At 43.8% G+C, this 17,860-nt stretch overlaps 1 protein-coding gene across 3 annotated transcripts in view; it reads right to left on the bottom strand.

Moving 5' to 3' along the window:
- Positions 1-17,860, bottom strand: part of Osbpl10 (oxysterol binding protein like 10) — a 255,947-nt gene that overhangs the window by 59,729 nt on the left and 178,358 nt on the right. For all 3 annotated transcript variants that reach the window (XM_042666539.1, XM_042666540.1, XM_042666541.1), the window contains one exon: positions 4,706-4,916. In XM_042666539.1, the coding sequence (XP_042522473.1) occupies positions 4,706-4,916 (211 nt within the window). The remainder of the gene's footprint in view (positions 1-4,705; positions 4,917-17,860) is intronic.

The following is a 17,860-nucleotide window of genomic DNA, read 5'->3' as shown; positions in this document are numbered from 1 at the left end:
TACTTGTACACCGTGTGTGTGTGTGTGTGTGTGTGTGCGCGCGCGCGCGCACGCATACTTGAATTCAGGGACTAGGAGTTGTCTCTTAGCTTAGATCCTTAGATCTCAGCCTCCTGCATGCACACATGCACCAGTACTAGGGATTAAACTCAGGGCCTGGACGCTGTCACTGAGCTTTTTTGCTCAAGGGTAATGTGCTACCGCTTGCGCGCATAGCTCCACTTCTGTATTTTTGTAGTTAACCAGAGTCTCATCAACATTCCTACCTGGGCTAGCTTTGAATCATGATCCTCAGGTCTCAACCTCCTGAGTAGCTAAGATTACAGGCCTGAGCCTCCAGCACCTGACAAAATTTTTCTTTTTACTTTGCGGCTTAAGCCTCAAGTAACTTCTCATTACAACTGAAATAAAATCTAAACTGTTTGACTTTCTTCTGTGCTTAAGAGTCTGGGAGACTCATTTCCTTCTCTCCCCATGTATTCTACTTTTTTTTTTTTTTCTATTCTGCAAATGAGCCAAGTTCATTTCAGTCTTAGAGCCTTTGCCAATGCTGCTCCTTCCTCCCCAAGTACTATTCCTCTACACCACCTCCCATAAGAAAGAGATGACATTATGAATACACCTAGGGGTAGATGAAATGTTCTCTTGTCAAAGATAACCCCAATGCTCTTCCTGTTCCATCACTGTCTACTGTCACTAGGGCCCCTAACACTGCTGGCACTCAGCCAGTTTACTCATTTGCTTCTGGATACTTCAGTCTCTAGAATGCCTAGAGAACAGGACCAATGCTGCTGATTGTATAGCCAGCCCTAGAACTTAGAACATGATCTGGGTAGCCCTGGAACTTACAATATGATCTAGCAGAGTGTGTGCTTGCTATGTGCTAACTCAATGAAGACTATCAAGATGCTCAGATATAGCTTAGAACTGGTGGCTCACGCCTATAATCTTAGCTACACTCAGGAGTCTGAGATCTGAGGATCATGGTTCAAAGCCAGCCTGAGCAGTCAAATCTGAGAGATTCTAACTTTCAATGTACCAGCAAAAGGACAGAAGTGAAAGGGTAGCTCAAGTGGTAGAGTGTCAGCCTTGAGCAAAAAGCCAAGTGAGAGCTGAGTTCAAGCTCCAGGACTGGCACAAATTTAAAAGAGTCTCAGAGACAACACATGGCACCTGAGAATTCTCTACATCCACCTGAAAATGAAAAAAGATAAAAGCAAAAGCAGCAAAAAGTAGAATGGCCATTGCAAAGGGCTGATGGAAGGCAAGAAAGGAGGAGTTAAGGGTAGAGAGTGTTGATTTCGTAAAATCACAGTATTGGGGACTGATTGCAAAACATGAAGTAAGTATTAGTACTGTTGGTGAGTATACATAAAGGCAATTAAGATAGAAATTTCACCTCACTGCCATGGTTTAAGGGACCAAAAAGCCATCAATATTAGTAGTACTTGACTCTGTGTGTGTGTGTGTATGCGCGTGCGTACGTGCGTGCGTGTGTGTGTGTGTGTGTGTGCGCGTGTGCGTGTGCGTGTGTGTACTGATACCTCTGAATCCAGCATCCTCCACCTGCAAACCCACTGTGGACCCAACAGGCTATGCATGCCAGGATCTTACCTGGCACGACACCAGGCCTTTCTGGTTACAGGTGTCTGTCTTCAATCTGACCTCTGTTCACCGAACAACACTCACAAGCAAATAACTAACCTCAGAAGTGACAAAGTTCTCTGTACTCCCAAATCCTGAAAGGTCAGGTTCACCCCACACTAGGAACCCTCATGCCCAGATTCTAAGCACACAGCTTCAGCATCATATACTGAGGCACACATCTAGGCCGTGGCAAACAGAAACCCTGTTCCCCTCCAACCAGGCATTGATCTCATCAAGCTTCTGAAACAGCCTTAGTAGGAATGGTAAGAGAGGGGTTTAAAGGTTGACCAAAAACCTAAACCATCTTATTTTCATTATAAACCTCACCATAAACAGAAGCATTACACATCTAACATCTTAATATATCTAAAGATCAGAGACAGGTCTGAGAGCCAAAATGTATAGAAGAAAGGTAGATGCTTTTCTAATGTGTTTTCAGACTTCAGTCTAGTTGTCCCACGTTTCTGAGACCAAATGAGCACCAGAGAAAGCATTTTTAAACAAAGGCTCCAAAGTCAGACAGAAATGCTACAGCCAGAACAAAATGCTACAGCCCAGGAAGCACTTCAAGAACAAAATCCACGTGTGATTTAGAAAAAGGCAAAAGTGAAAAAGAAGGAAGACTCAAGAGACCTTAAGCAAGAATCCACATGGTTTTTTTGTGCTGGTCCTGGGGGCTTGAACTCAGGCATTGGTACTGTCCCTGAGCTATTTTGGCTCAAGGCTAGCACTCTACCACTTGAGCCACAGCTCCATTTCCAACTTTTTGGTCATTAATTGGAGATAAGTCACATGGTTCCTGCCTGGGCTAGCTCCGAACTGCAATCCTCAGGTATCAGCCTCCTGAGTAGCTAAGATTACAGGCATGAGGCACCAGCACCCGGCATATATTGGTATTTGATGAGCTACTGGTACCATGGGCCTCACTGTCCACTAGACTTTCCACATTATTCTTGCAACTTTTCTAATGCCTAAAATATGTATTTTCTTTGTTTTGTGTCAGTACTGTGCTTAGACTCAGATCCTAGGTGCTGTCTTAGCTTTTTCACTCAAGGTTGGTGTTCTACCACTTGAGCCACACCACGACTGTGGCCTTTTTTTGATAGATAATTGAAGATGAGTCTCATGGACTCTCTTGCACATGCTGAAATCAATTTTGAAAAATGAAATGGAGCCAGGCACCAGTGGCTCATGGCTGTAAACCTAGCTACTCGGGAGGCTGAGATCTGAGGATGGTGGTTTGAAGCCAGCCCGAACAAGAAAGTTCATAAGACTCTTTATCTCTAATAAGCTACTCAGATAAAGCCAGAAGTGGCTTTGTGGCTCAAGTAGTGGAGCACTAGCCTTGAGCCAAAGCAACTCAGGGACACATACTCGTTCTGAGAGAAGTATGGTGCTAGCCAGACACTACCTCATAGTCCAGAGCCTGCTGGGTGGCCTGCTATGAGTACAGCAGAGAAACTTCAGCAGGAAGAGGTATCTGTCACAGAGAGAAGTCCTGCCTCTCATCTTGGTGTTTTAGAGGAAGGTCCTTGGGGAAAGTCCCTTTGCAGCTCTGAACTTCAGCATGCCATCTGAAAAATGGATGTGGCAGTACCTACTCTGTAAGGATTTCAGATATGTAGCCAAGGCTCAACACCAGTGGGACCAGACCCCAATAAACAATGGTAGATATTTCAGAAAGAAATCCAGACTACTCACAAATCACCTCTGAAAAGCCAACCACACCTGTTAATCTTCAGTGAAACAGAGTACCAAGGGCACTGGAGGAAAACACGGATTATAAAAACTATTGTTTTGTGTGTGTGCTGGTATTGGGCTTGAACTCGGGGCCTCATCCTCTCATTTCCACTCAAGACTACCAGCTGAGCCACACTTCCACATGCAGCTTGTTTCTGGTTAATTGGACAGTCTCTTGGATTTGTCTGCCCGGGCTGGCTTCAAACCTTGGGAACCTTGGGTCTCAGCCTCCTGAGCAGCTAAGATTGCAGGCATGATGAGCCTTTGGTACCCAGCTTTCACTTGTGTTTCTTACAACCTAGGTTGTCTTGCCTACTTGTTTAATTAAGAGGCACCTACGGAAACCCTGAACAACAAAGGCCTGGAGGACATTTTCTTTATGACTTTATGTATGACTCATCGATACCAAGCTATTTTGTCCTTTATTATTGAATTTAGTTTTTACTAAGCCTTCTTTATCTGCTTACTGATTAAGCCTTCCTCCAAAAAGACTAAGGCATGTTTTGAGAGCATGCTCCTAAAGACCATGAATGGTAGCACAGGTCCCCAGCTATTCAGGAAGCAGAGATGGGAGGATCTGGTTCAAATGGAACTCAAATGATTGTCAAGACCCTCTCCAGCAAGATGGTTCACACTTGAACTACCAGCTATGGGAGCAGCATAGGTCACAGGATCACAGTCTGAGGCCTGCTCTTAGGCAAAAGCACAGAAATCCTAAAACAAGAAGACAGGGATAAGGGTATAGACCAAGTGGTAGGGCCTCTGCCTCGCAAGCATAATGCCAAGTTCAAAATCTTAGTATCTTCAAAGTAAATGGAAACCTGTTCTGTCTCTGGCTGTTGGATAAAGAGCTAGAAATGTTTTTGCCATGCATTCCCATAAACTCTCTCACACAGTTGTACTACAGGCCCTGGGGGGGAAGAAGGCAACAGGGCTGAGAGGAAAAGTCACATGCAGTTCCTCATCTAAAGTGATACACACCAGGAAAACACTGGACAGAAGGTGCACAGCCATGGGCTCAAAGATAGAAGACTGGGAGCAAAGGTCATAAGTGCAATGAAGCACACAGAGCGATGCTAACAAGTGTGAAGTTTAGTGGAAGGAGTCTATACATGCTGCACTTTTTATATGATATACTTCTCATCTGCAAAATAAAAATAGGTCCAATGCAGACACACTTGGATAAAAGGGTAGTTGAATAGATGGTAAAGACACAGACAAAATGAAAGGAGGAAGGCAATGGGGGACAGACGCGTGCATGCACAGACCGAGCAACACGCATCCTAAGCACAAAGCCCAGGAGGGACGGGGGTCCTACCTGAGGCACCAGGCTTGTGGTTGGGTGGACCTGCCTGGCGCACACTCTGCTGCAACAGGCTGAGGCATTCCCCAAGGCAGCTAAGGGTGGCAGCGGAGGTAGCTTTCAGGAGCAGCAGGTCCTGATCCAAGGCAGTGAGGGGGCCGGAGCCTGGCAGGGACTCGATGGCACGCACAAGGTTCTTCTGCTGCCCTTCCACCTGGTTCATCATCTAGAAAACGACAGAAGGTAAATCGGTGAAGGTGCAGCATCTCTTGTCAAAAGAATGGTGGCACACCAGCCCTGAAACTCTGGGCAGTCAGAGAGTGATCATGGAGAACACTCACTGCACACTGGTCCTCTGCTGAGATGGGCAGGCCCAGGTGACTGTCAGGGCCAATCTATGCAAAGACATTCCACCAAAAAAATAAAAATGAGAAGTGACAGCCACAATCAGGTCCACTTTACAGATCTGCAAAAGGTAACCCAATAGCAAAGTCATGAAACACAGAAGTCTCTGCACCTTCCCATAACACCTACACTTTCTTTTATTATGGGAGGATATCTGAGACAACACAGTTGCTGTGACTCTCCCTCAAAGCAAAGATATTACCTGAATTCCTCACTAGTGTGGCCCTTGTTGGCAGCACAACTCCGAGATAAAAGAATGGAGCACGAATCTAGAGCTAGCATTTCCTCCAGTAAAAGCACAGTGAAACCAGGGCTAGGCTATCCCACATCCCAGAATGGCACTGGAACTGACCACTCTAACATCCTACAAGATGTCAGGAATAAAAGGAAAACCAGGAGTCGTAAATCCAGCACTCATCTACTCTGCAGGTTAGGCTGAGACAACCCTAGATTAGATAACTTTATGTGCTGGCTTCAATTCTTAAGCTTATCATAAAATGAAACAGTAGTGTTGCTTTGTCTTTGAATTGGTTAATCAAGGAGAAAGAAATTCCAAGGGGAGCTAGTAAAGGACTTTAATGGCATCTTATGAAATTCATCCCCCTTGTGTTTTACAACTTATAACATTAAACAAGATGATGTATATAAAGTGCTTTGCACATCCTCTAGCAACTAGTCAGACATTTGGAAAAGAGGAGCTAAAAAAAAAAACTGTCCAAAGTCAGGGCTAGTGGACATGGAGAGAGGACAGACACCTGTTCTCTGTACTCTGGTCCATTGTTCTAGCATTTCCACAAAAGCTGTCTTGGACCTGAAGCATCATCTCTGTCATTATCATCCCCAGAGAATGTCTGTCACCATCATGATGTTATCAGATACGAAGAAGTAATAACCAAAAATTCTCCATGGACCATTGAACTTGGGCCCCCCACTTACTCCATGTTTTTTTTTCTATTCCCTTTTTTTTTGGGGGGGGGGGGGTAGAATCCTGCTATTTTATATCAGTCACTGCTAAAAAAAAAAAAAAAAAAAAAAGCTGGGCCTATTATTCCTGTAATACTACCTACTTGGAAGGCTAAAATTTGGAGGGCTATAGTTCAAGGCCAGTCTGCACAATTCCATTCCAATCAATAAAACGTTAATGTATCCTGTCATCCAAGCTACCTAGGAAGCGTACAGAGATGAACTGAGTCCAGGCCAGCTCCAGGCAAAAATTGAGACTCTATTTGAAAAAATAACAAAAATAAAAAGGGCTGATATACTTCAAGTGATAGAGCACTTTAGTAAGCAAAAGGCCTTGATACCCTCACCTCCAAAAAAACTCATCTCTTGCAATCCCATTTACAAAGACAAGTACCATGATAATAATTAATTTTTACAATGTTTATTAGCATGTTAGGTACACAACAGGGGTCTCATGGAGGCATTTCCCATCATGTAGACCATATATCCCAATTACATGGCATCTAGCATTGGTGGCTCATACTTGTAATCCTAGCTACTCAGGAAGCCGAAATCTGAGGACTCTGGTTCAAAGTCAGCCTAAGGAAAATAAAGCAGGGAGATTCTTATCTCCAATTAACCAGCAAAGAGCCAAAGATGGAAACGGGGCTCAAGTGCAAGAGCACCAACCTTGAGTAAAAGCTAAAGTGCCCTGGCCCTGAGTTTAAGCCTCAGTTACAACACACACCCACACTCCCCCCCACCCCCCCCACAAATATAGTCAAAGTTAATAACCACACTACACATTTATTAACATGGTAGGCAACAGTCTCATTTTACTGTCTACAACCATAATGCAGCTGTCGACATTGGGTTTTGCAGGTCAGAAATGCTATCTAGGCAGTCAGGCTCTAAAAACAGTACCTATTATGTGAGAGGTTCAATCGTTTCTGCTCCTACCCATTTTTGTTAAAAACTGCCTTATCAAGAGTGATTCCCAAACTAATTGAAAATCAGTCCTCTAGTCCAACCTCTTATACTCTGACCCTCTCACCAACCGGAGCTTTTCTCCAAAGCATTTATTCCCTTGAGCTTAACTTGTAACTTACTTACCATTTATGCTAATGTGTAAGCAGAGACCCTCACCTGCGCAGCCCACTGATACAGCAGAAGACAGTGATTACCTACTGAGAGAACCAACCAAATCTCACTGTTCTCTCACTTAAGTACAAGAACTTACTTAAAACACAAAGCCCAATGAACACATTACCACTAGGTAGATGCAAGTGCAGCTTCAGTATTCCAAATCTTGAGATTTTATTAAAGGACAATAACTTGTATAATCAGTTCAGCCTTGCTAAGAAATACTACCAACCAGTAAAGTTTAATTTCAAAGAAGATAAAATGTCTAATATTCTTTGATAGTCAGCTATATATGTAAGTGCTAACAGTTAGGAAAAAGCAGATTTCAAACTATTGGTGGTAGTCAGCATTTTCTACATTTCCTTACCATAAAACTTTATCTTAGTAAAATAATATAGATGTCTCTAGGGGCTCACGCCTGTAATCCTAGCTACTCAACTAGCAAAAAGTCAGAAGGTGGGACTCAAGTAGTAGAGTGCCAGACTTGAGCCTTGAGAAAAAGCCAAGAAAGGGCACGAGGCTGAGTTCCAGCACCAGTATCAGCATAAAAGAAATAAACAGTAAATGACATGTTCAAAAAAAGGGCTATGATGACTAACCATACAATACATTATATCTTTCTACTATTATATATGGTACAATCATGCTTAGGTGCAAAATCAAGTCACTAACTACATAGAATAGATGTTCTTTGGTTTTTGGGTTTTTTTGTTGGTCATAGGGCCTAAACGCTGGGCCTGGGTGCTGTCCCTCAGCTCTTTAGCTCAAAGCTAGCACTCTATCTCTTGAGCCACAGCACCACTTCTGGCTTTTTTTTTCTGCTTATGTGGTGCTGAGGAATCAAACCCAGGGCCCCATGCATGCAAGACAAGCACTCTACTACTGAGCTACCTTCCCAGCCCTATAGGCTCATTTTTAACTTAAAAAAATTGATGTCACTATATTCTAATCATAGAGTTTAGGACATAAAATGTAGTTAAGTAAATCTTAAGTAATAAAAACATAAAAATTGGCTGTGGCATGTCCTATCTATTGCCACAGGAGCCTAAATCTAGAGACAGAATCACACATCAGCCCCTCTGCAAAGCAACTCACTTGTATTTACCAGGAGCCAGTGCCTGTGTGAGAGGCAGGTGGCCTTTTCCAACAAGCAAGGGGAAATCACAGTGAAGTAACTGGCAATTACAAGGACACAAGGAACTGCTGGCACTGAATGGGAGGGGTGTGGTGCTAAATGCCCCACACGCCTGGACCTAGTTCCTCCCAACACAGAGGACTGCTGCCTTAAGTGCCAACAGTACTCCCTTAAGTAAGTCATTGTGACAGACTTAGTCATAGTGAGACACCTCATCTTTCCTGATAAACTGAACTCTAAAAATAAAATGGGTGGAACATAAAAATAGGCACATAGAAGCTATTTCCTACAGGTTCATTTTTCTCCCCTCCCTCTCTTAGCTTTTCCCCTCATGGCTGGTGCTCTACCACTTGAGCCACATCTCTATTTCTGGCTTTTTGCTGGCTAACTAAAGACAAGAGTCTCCCAGCCTTTCCTGCCCAGGCTGGCTTCAATCCTCAATCCTCAGATCTCAGCCTCCTTAGTAGCTAGGCTTGTAGGCATGAGCTGTAAGTGCATAGCTCCATCATCCCCCCCACAAAAAAAAAAAAAAACAAAAAAACTCGTTTTAGTGACATTATCAAAACTGTCTTCACTTTATTTTGATGGTGCTGAGGATGGACTCCTGGGCCTCACACATACTAGGCAAGTGCTCTACAACTAAGCCACACCCCAGCAGTCTGATCTTCAATTTACATTAGCTCCAACAGGCTCCTAAAGGCTGAGGAACCTTGGAAGGTTCCTGGCTCTGGAACTGCATATCAGCTCACTGCTCACAACATGTCCAGACCGGGAGGCATGAAGAAGGGTCCTTACCAGACTTAGGAGATCTAATTAAGGGTACACATCAAAAGATAAAGGTGGGCCTTGAAAGATGGTGAACACCAAAACTTTCAGTAGAAAATCCTAAAAGCTCCCATCGCCTTTGGAGAATTAGCAAGGAAGGAAGGCAAAGGCATACCTTCCACCAGCCAACCCAGTTAAATCACTTCTCTTAATTATATGTTTCAACTCAGAGCCACACATACATCCTCCAAGACTCTATCCATTGTGTTTAAAAACAATCCCAGAGCTGGGAAGGGGGCTTAGAGGTAGAGTGCTTGCCTAGCATGCATGAAGCCCTGGGTTTGATTCCTCAGTACCACATACACAGAAAAAGCTAGAAGCAGTGCTGTGGCTCACGTGGTAGAGTGCTAGCCTTGAGCAAAAGAAGTTCAGGGACCGTGCCCAAGCCCTGAGTTCAAGCCCCAGGAGTGGCCAAAAAAAAAATCCCATTCTTCCTGGAATATAGCTTCCATATTCACAGGCTTCTCCATCTCATCACATCTGCACCAAAATGGGTCCCAAACAATGTCAAAGAGATTGCAAGTATTTACTCTGAGGCTGTGAAAGATTAAACATAGTTGAAGTTAACCTTCACAGACAAGGAAAAACTGGGGCCTATGTCAGGCAGCACAAACAATGGCTTAGGCACTACAAAAATCAATGCTATCAGGATCCAGTGGCCACATGGCTTAAAGAAGCTGAAATCAAGAAGCAAAACCAATATGATATAACATCTTACTGAACGAGTTTATATCTTTCTCACACAGAAGTGAAAGTGGCTGAAAAGGGACCAGGGCCTTGTTTGTCTTCACTACTTCGGCCAAATTCTGATGCAAGGTTTCTAGGATCTGAGGAGTCCAATTCTGATACAGGCTGATAGCAACAATTATATTTATCCATCCATGTATTCAATCATTATGTTCACAAGATCAGAGCAAAGTGCTTCCTGAACAGAGATTTCTAATCCTGATTTTGGAACCACAGCTGCTTGTCTCGGTTGGCAGAGACCCCTCAGGCTCCCCTGGGGCCTTCAGTAACTCAATCTATCTTGCTCAGAGGTAGTCCAGACAATCTGACGCCAACTTTGGCTTGGCATTTCTCCCCAGTCTGGAGAAATTCTACATTCTCCCTCTGGGTCTGAAGGTAGGTCTGTGGTTAGCTTAGGCACTTTTCTACTTATACAATGTCCTTTAAAACTGTAGTTTAAACCGGGGGGGGGGGGGGGGGGGGGGAGAGACGGGGGGGGGGGTGGAGAGAAGAAAGAGGAGGAGGTAGAGGAGGAGCTGCAGCAGCAGCAACAGCTATGCTCCTAGAACTAAAATCTCATACACACCAAGGGCTCATTGTCTTCATTATTATGACTTTACTACTTTACTGACCTCATCAACATTACTTTAATATTCTAGGAGACACTGCTCATATATGACTCCTTACAGGAACTTCGTGAAACATCCACCAACTCTTCTACAGAGGTCATCAATAGACAGATTCCTTGAATGTTTTGCCTCAAAATTCTTACCTTCCGGACAGCGTGAGTTATTAAATCTGAATCCTGACTTAATCCTAATCCGGTCCCCGCAGTGCAAACCAGACTTCCAGATTTGTTTTGAACTCAAGGCCTGGGCACTGTCTTTATCACTCAAGGCTGGGACTCTACCACTTGTGCTACACCAACTTTTTTTCTTTCCTTGGCTGGCTTTAAATGGTTTTCCTCAGATCTCAGCCTCCTGAGGAGCTAGGATTACAGGTGTGAGCCATTGAGCCTGGTTCAAACTTCCAGCTTTTTATTCTCTGACCTTACCTTACCCTTCATAGTCATAGTGGACACCGACAGGCAGGGCTACTAATGAAGAACATACAAAAGACACTAGAGGAGACTGGAGAAGCCACCACAATAAGGAATACTCTATACTTTGAATCAGAAGAAAAACAGGTAAAAGGAAGAGGAGGGATTACAGGGAAATTGAACATTAGGTAGTTCCTCAACTCTCTGTGGGGAGAGGGCCAGCATGGTATTTTCGGTTTTATGGACCACAGAGCCTCTGGGACAACCCAGGACTTTGCTATACCTCAAGAGGAGCAGTACTGGGGCCTGGCTGTGCTCCCAAATAGCTAGGGGTGAAAGGTCAATACAGCTGTCTCTACTTGGGCATTCAGTGAGAGATTTCAGGCAAGACTTCAGACATAATTGGAGTGATAGCAAAGTTTACTTAGTATTGTGAAGTTTATATAGAAAGGCACTTCCAGAGGCAAAAATGGGTTAGGTCAGAAAGAGAAGTTGAGAATGGCCATCACACACACCCAGCATAGGCTTTTGTGGAAACTGAACTTCCGCCCCAGGACCCGCCCATAAGGAGTGATTGACAGGAAACTCACGAAAGAAATACGACACCATCTCAGGAGTCAGTACAGGTGTGATTATCCATGATCACCTAGGAAAAGCCCATGGGGGAGGAATTAAAGTACAATGAGAATATAATGGCATAATATAACCACAGGCAACTTGCACATGGGTCAGACCAAAGCTTTTTTTCTTCACTGGGAACCAGGCTCAGGGGGGCACAAGGTTAATCTTGACTCCTCAAGATTCTAGCCTTATCAGGCCTTCTTACCAGTCATATCAGGTGTTTAATGTTCTAGAGAAGCTTAGCTTGTAGCACGTGTAGACAACAATGTTCGAAGCACATGCACACACTCGAGCAACAAGTCTCTATTTCAGGCTCCCTTGGCATCTCCCCCATTGCTCTTGTCTAACCTATCCTTCTGTTATAGCTCAGATCATTATGTCTGCTTGTTCCACGCTGTGACCATCTTCTAGACAACTGGTGACTTCTGTGTGCATGGAGGACATTTTGGCTTTTATGTGGGAGATGTAGATCCTACATGAATTTTAGTTCACAGGTTCTGGTCTGATTTTACAGGTGCTGGCTCCAATGACGAGTTCATTTCAGAGCTGTTGGGGTGCTATTTTGATCTGCTTGGTTATCTCCCAGTAGTACTCAGGACTTCATGCTTGCCAAACAGGCATTCTACCCCACTTAAGCCAAGCCCTCAGCCCTTTTTTTTGCTTAGTTTTCAGATGTTTTTTTGTTTTGTTTTTGACAGAGGCAAGCCTCAGCCTGTGATCCCTCTACTTACACCCTCCCATGTAGTTGTGATACCAGTCAGGTGCCACCAAACCTGGATTATTGGTTGAGATGAGGGGCTCACTAACACTTTGAGCAGCATGGCCTCAAAACCTTCATCCTCCCAATCACTACCTTCCTAGTAGCTGGGATTACAGGTGTGAGCCATAGCCTCTAGCCCGGAAGTCACTTTTTATGCTTTCAGGCCTGCCTTTTAAAGGTATGTAAGTGCACACATCCAAGTCCCTCTCTTCACAGCAAAGCATGCTCCATAGGCAGATCTAACTGGCCAGCTAGAAGGTGCCTTACTTTATCTGGCAACAGAATCTACTCTCCTTTCCAGACAGTTGACAGCTGAGGTGCACTCACTATCTCCAGATGTATGACACTGAATACAACACAGTTTCTTTAGGAGGTTCACGTTGTTATTACCGAGTGAGGTTCATCACTACCAAATATTAAGCCATGACACCAGCTTTCAATGTCTACCCCAACTCCTGGGAGGACCTGTGAGTGGCATTAAGAAATTCAGCATAGGGCTGGGAAGGTGGCTCAGTGGTAGAGCACTTGCCTTGCATGCATGAGGCCCTGAGTTCGATTCCTCAACACCACATAAGAAAAAAGCTGGAAGCGGTGCTGTGGCTCAAGTGGTAGAGCGCTAGCCTTGAGTTGAAGAGCTGAGGGACAGTGCCCAGGCCCAGAGTTCAGGCCCCACGACCGGACCCCCTCCCCCCAAAAAAAAAAGAAAGAAAAGAAATTCAGCATAGCCAGGCACCGGTGGCTCACACTTGTAATCCTAGCTACTCAGAATCTGAGGATCACAGTTAAAAGCCAGCCTGTGCAGGAAAGTCCGTGAGATTCTTTTTTTTATTGTGAAAAAACTGTACAGAGGGGTTACAATTACATGGGCAAGATGAGTACATTTCTTATCAAGCATTGTATCCTCCTCCTTTGTTTCTCCTTCCCATCCCTTCCAAGCCTCCCCCCCAACCTTCCCCCTCCCCAAAGTTGTAAAGTTCGTTTTCGACATGACAACTTGTACTTCTCATTGTTGCAACGGGTCCACCTGTATCCTTATTTAAACGACTTGTTTTTCCCCTTCCCCTCCACAAATTATACCGACATCAAATACAGTGAAAGCAGGGGTTATACTGTGGGGGAGGGACATACAAAGCAACAAAGAAATAATCATATAAATGCGTTAGAAACAAATGCATGAAAGAAAAAAAAACATTTAAATACATATGTTAGGGTTCATTTTCCTAACATCACCTTATCTGACCTTTTCTGCTTGACTCATACATATACTAACTATTGCAAATGAGGGAAACCATGGGACCTATGTTTCTTTGGGCCTGGCTTACTTCACTTAATATAATTTTTTCCAAGTCTTTCCATTTCCTAACAACTGGGGCAATGTCATTCTTTCTGATGGAGGCATAGAATTCCATTGTGTATATATACCACGACTCTTATCTCCAATAAATCACTCAGAAAACCAGCAGTAGTGCTGTGGCTCAAGAGGTAGAGTGCTAGCCTTAAGCTGAAGAGCTGAGGAACAGCATCCAGGCCCAGAGTTCAAGCCCCAGGACTGACAACAACAAAAAAGAAATTCAGCATCAGGAAATTACATCTAAAATATAGTGGGATATGATAAACTATACAGGATTCTAGACACTCACATATAGTCATACCAAAAGAGGATACTCTTAGGAGAGAAACACAGAGGTGCAATGCCTACATGCCTCTTTATATTTATATATAAACACATAATGAAACAAACACAAGATACGGAATTTTTAGTTTTATTTTTTGATGATTCTGTCTTTTCTTTCTGTATGGTGGATGATTTGCATGTATATCTTTGGGAGGGTGGGAGGGAACTATAGGGGAAAAGGATGAAAAAAGTGTAGCAGTGGAGCTCACTGGACATGGATGAAAGTAAACTATACAACTTGTGGGTGGAGACAGGAGGTAGAGACTGGGAGAGAGGGAGGGAAGGGAACACTGTATGAAAGGAATTGTACTCATTACCCATCATGTAGTTGTAATCCCGCTGTACATCACCTTTATAGCAACAATAATGTAAATAAATAAAGTCAGCATCTTAGTGGCAGGGGATTATCAGAGGAGGTAAGGTGGTGGAGGCGAACACAGGCCTGACAGCATAATCTAGACACAGAAATTACTACTTCAGCCACCAGTAGTACACCAAGCCCTAACCAGAGTCCTCAGTGCTGCTTACAAACCAGCCCCGGCTGTCCAGAGCAGAGACAAACACAGCATTCCAAGCTGTACACACACACATTGGAAAAGCCTCCTAGAGAGGGATGAGCCCTCTGCATTTCTTAACACCTGTCCCCTACCTGTCATTTCTTCACTCAAGGCTTTGTATCAATGTCCCTCACCACCCACCCCCACACTGCACACATGTAAAATGTAAACTTTGTCTTTACAAACTCTTAAGACACAAGTCCTTCCCAAGACATTCAAGGAATGTGAAATTCTAACACTCACACAAACCTCAGGGCTCTGTGCAAAGTTTGGCTCTTTCCTTTAGTAGGAGAAAAGCCTCAACTCAGAGCAGCTATTTGACTGTTCAAGGTCACATAGATTTAACTTGTTCTTAAATTTTTTAATGTGCATATTAATCATACAACACAATGGCCTTCCCTAGGACACTTCCATACATGTACATCAATGTTTACATATCGTGACATTTTCATCAATGCACACTGAAGGAAATATAAAGCAAGTCAATCATGTTCACTCCTCATCATCCTCTCGACTCCCATCCCCCTCCAGCTGCTTCCCCAGATGAATAGTTCTTCAAGACTTTTCCCAACTCTGTAGGCTGTCTCTTCACTCTGGCAGCTGTTTCTTTTGCGGGTAGAAGCTTGTTAATTTGAGGCGATCTCATTTCTCAATTCTTACTCTTAGTTGTTTCTGAGACAGTGTCTGGCTGACACCTTTGCCTAAGCTGTCCTTAAACTCTCCTGCCTGTACCTCCCACGTAGCTAGAATTACTGAAATAGACTGCTATACCTGGCTTTGATCTGAAGTCTTTTTGTCTTTTGTCAATATGTGTATAGCTACTCCTGGTTGCTTTGGCTTCCATTTTCTTGGCATATGGCTTTCCATCCTTTACTTCTCAATCTGTGTGCATCTTTGTGAAGTTTGTCTCTTCAAGACAGTAAGCAAAACTTGTTTATTTCAATCTACTCAGCCAGACTGAGTCTTTTAATGGGAGAGTAGTTAAAACCATTTAAAAGAGAGTAATCCCTACTATTTTGCTTTTCCCTCCCTGATTTGAACACTGTTCTTTTTTCTCTTATTCATCTTAATTTACTGAGTTGAACATTTGATTCTTTCCTTCTTTCCATTTGTTCACCTATTCCTCTCATGAAATTTATTCTTTTCTGTCCTTTTTATTTTTTTTGGGGGGGGGGGAATAGTCAAGGAACGTGAACTCAGAGCTTGGGTGCTGTCCCAGAGCTTTTTCGCTCAAGGTTAGCGCTCTACCACTCAGAGCCATACAGCACCACTTCCAGATTTATTCTTTCTTGAGCTCTCTTTCTTTAAGGATTTGTAGGATTCTTTAAGTACTTTCTGCCATGCTGGCTTAGTGGTCATGAATTGCTTTCATCTGGGTTTATCTTGGAAGGACTTTTCTTTTCCTCCATCAATTTTAAAGGATAATCTTGCTGAATACAGTAATCTTGGTTGGCTTGAAAAATACTATTCCATGCTTTCTTGGCTTTCAGGTTTTTTCTTGAGAGGTTTGGATGTAACTCTAAGGAGTTTGCCTTTATAAGTCAATTGATGTTTTTCTCTGGCAGTTTTCAGTACCCTTTTCTTGTCCTGTAGACTTGGTGAAAGACCCTAGTCCCCTAGAATACTTTTGTCGACGGGAGGGCGCCCCAGAAACTCAGACTCCAGGCCGGGAGATGCAACAAGCAAGAGGAGTTTATTTGACGTTTGCGCAAATGGACTCTCTGCCTCGGGAAGGGAGAGAGCCCCGAGCAGCGGTTACAAGCCTTTTTAAAGGCAAAAACCACAAGATTAACGCATAACACAAAGCGTCTCGTGATTGGTCCATTTAAAGGTCACCATATACACCAACAATCACTTTGCCATGCAGGAAATTTTGTAACACTCTTTGTAAAATGATTGGCGCAGTACAAAGTGGGGTGGGGGGGGGGGGGGCTGGGGCTAATAATTGGTCAGGCTAGAGAGCTATTGTGCTCTAAACTAATTAGAGGGTACTTCTAGGGTAATTTAGGAGAAGTGGTTGCCAGATGGCCACTATCTCTGACCCTGACCCGGGGGAAGTGGTTGCCAGGCAGCCACTATCTCCGATCCCAGGCCCTGGGAAAGTGGTCTGGAATGTGTCAGGTACTTTGTCAGGTACTCCCTGCCAGAGGGTCGTTATCTCGGGGTCCCATTTGGGGAATTCCCGAACAGGGACTAAAAAAACACGCACCTGTTTGTTCTTTATTTACCACCACAGACCTTGTCCTGGGGCCAACATCTGGACTCTGAGATTTTTACCCAATTCCTTATTTCCAGGGAGGGGGTTGGTGCTAGGGCAAGCAAGTTTACAAAAGCAAAACCAGCAGTTAGCAATTGTAAAATGTAACTCTAATTTTTAATCTTTCATTGGCATTTGGGCCACAATGAACACAGAGATGCTCTTTTCTGGCCATGTTTATTTGCCTTGGATGTCCAAACCTTTCCTTATAATTGGTAAATTTTCACTATCATATCATCTTTAATTTGTATGCAGTTCTTCTTTCTATAGACTCTTAAGTTTGGTCTGTTAATCATGTGCAAGCATTCTTCCAAGTAGTGGTCATGTTTCATTTGGGGGTTTTTATTTTGTTTTGTTTTTTTTTCTTGTTCCATCCCTTTTTCTGGGACTGGGGTTGAATTTAGGGTTTTGTGTGTGCTGGATAGATTCTGGGTAACCTGGCCTCACAGTCCTCCATCCTAGCATCTTTTTTTGGGTCCGGTTGTGGGGTCTGAACTGTCCCTCAGCTCTTCAGCTCAAGGCTAGCGCTCTACCACTTGAGCCACAGAGCCACTTCCGGCTTTTTTCTTTTTGCTTATGTGGTGCTGAGGAATCGAACCCAGGGCCTTGTGCATGCAAGGCAAGCGCTCTACCACTGAGCCACCTTCCCAGCCCCGATCTTAGCATCTTAACTCATTCACACAGGTGGATCTCTCCCCTCTTACTAGAATCTGGGCTGGATTTGCCCTTGGCTTTCCATTTGGCACTGCTCAAACTTCCTTCCCAAGTAGATCTGTGTCCCTGAATCTCAATCCAACATCACAACAGTATCCTTGACCCACTGTTTCCTAGTGGGATTATCTGCATGGCCACTGAAGTGGGGAGGGAGATTTGGAGATATGTGGATGCCAAGTCTTCTCCTCTCTCCAGACAAGAAGTTTTACAGCTTTACTTTAGTGGCAAAGCATAACTTACCTTCAATTCTCCTGAGTCAGACTCAGGAGAGTCCTGTTGCATTTCAGGGTTCTAAATACTAGGACTTGTGTGGAGCAAGGTTCCCTTTAAGGAGGCAAGGCAAGAACAAAATACCAATGGACAGGTGGAAT

This window comes from Dipodomys spectabilis, unplaced genomic scaffold (assembly GCF_019054845.1).
Source record: "Dipodomys spectabilis isolate Male_0828 unplaced genomic scaffold, ASM1905484v1 ptg000365l, whole genome shotgun sequence".
NCBI lineage: Eukaryota > Metazoa > Chordata > Mammalia > Rodentia > Heteromyidae > Dipodomys > Dipodomys spectabilis.
The sequence above is the reverse complement of the archived record's forward strand: the minus strand, read 5'-3'. Positions and strand labels throughout refer to the sequence as shown.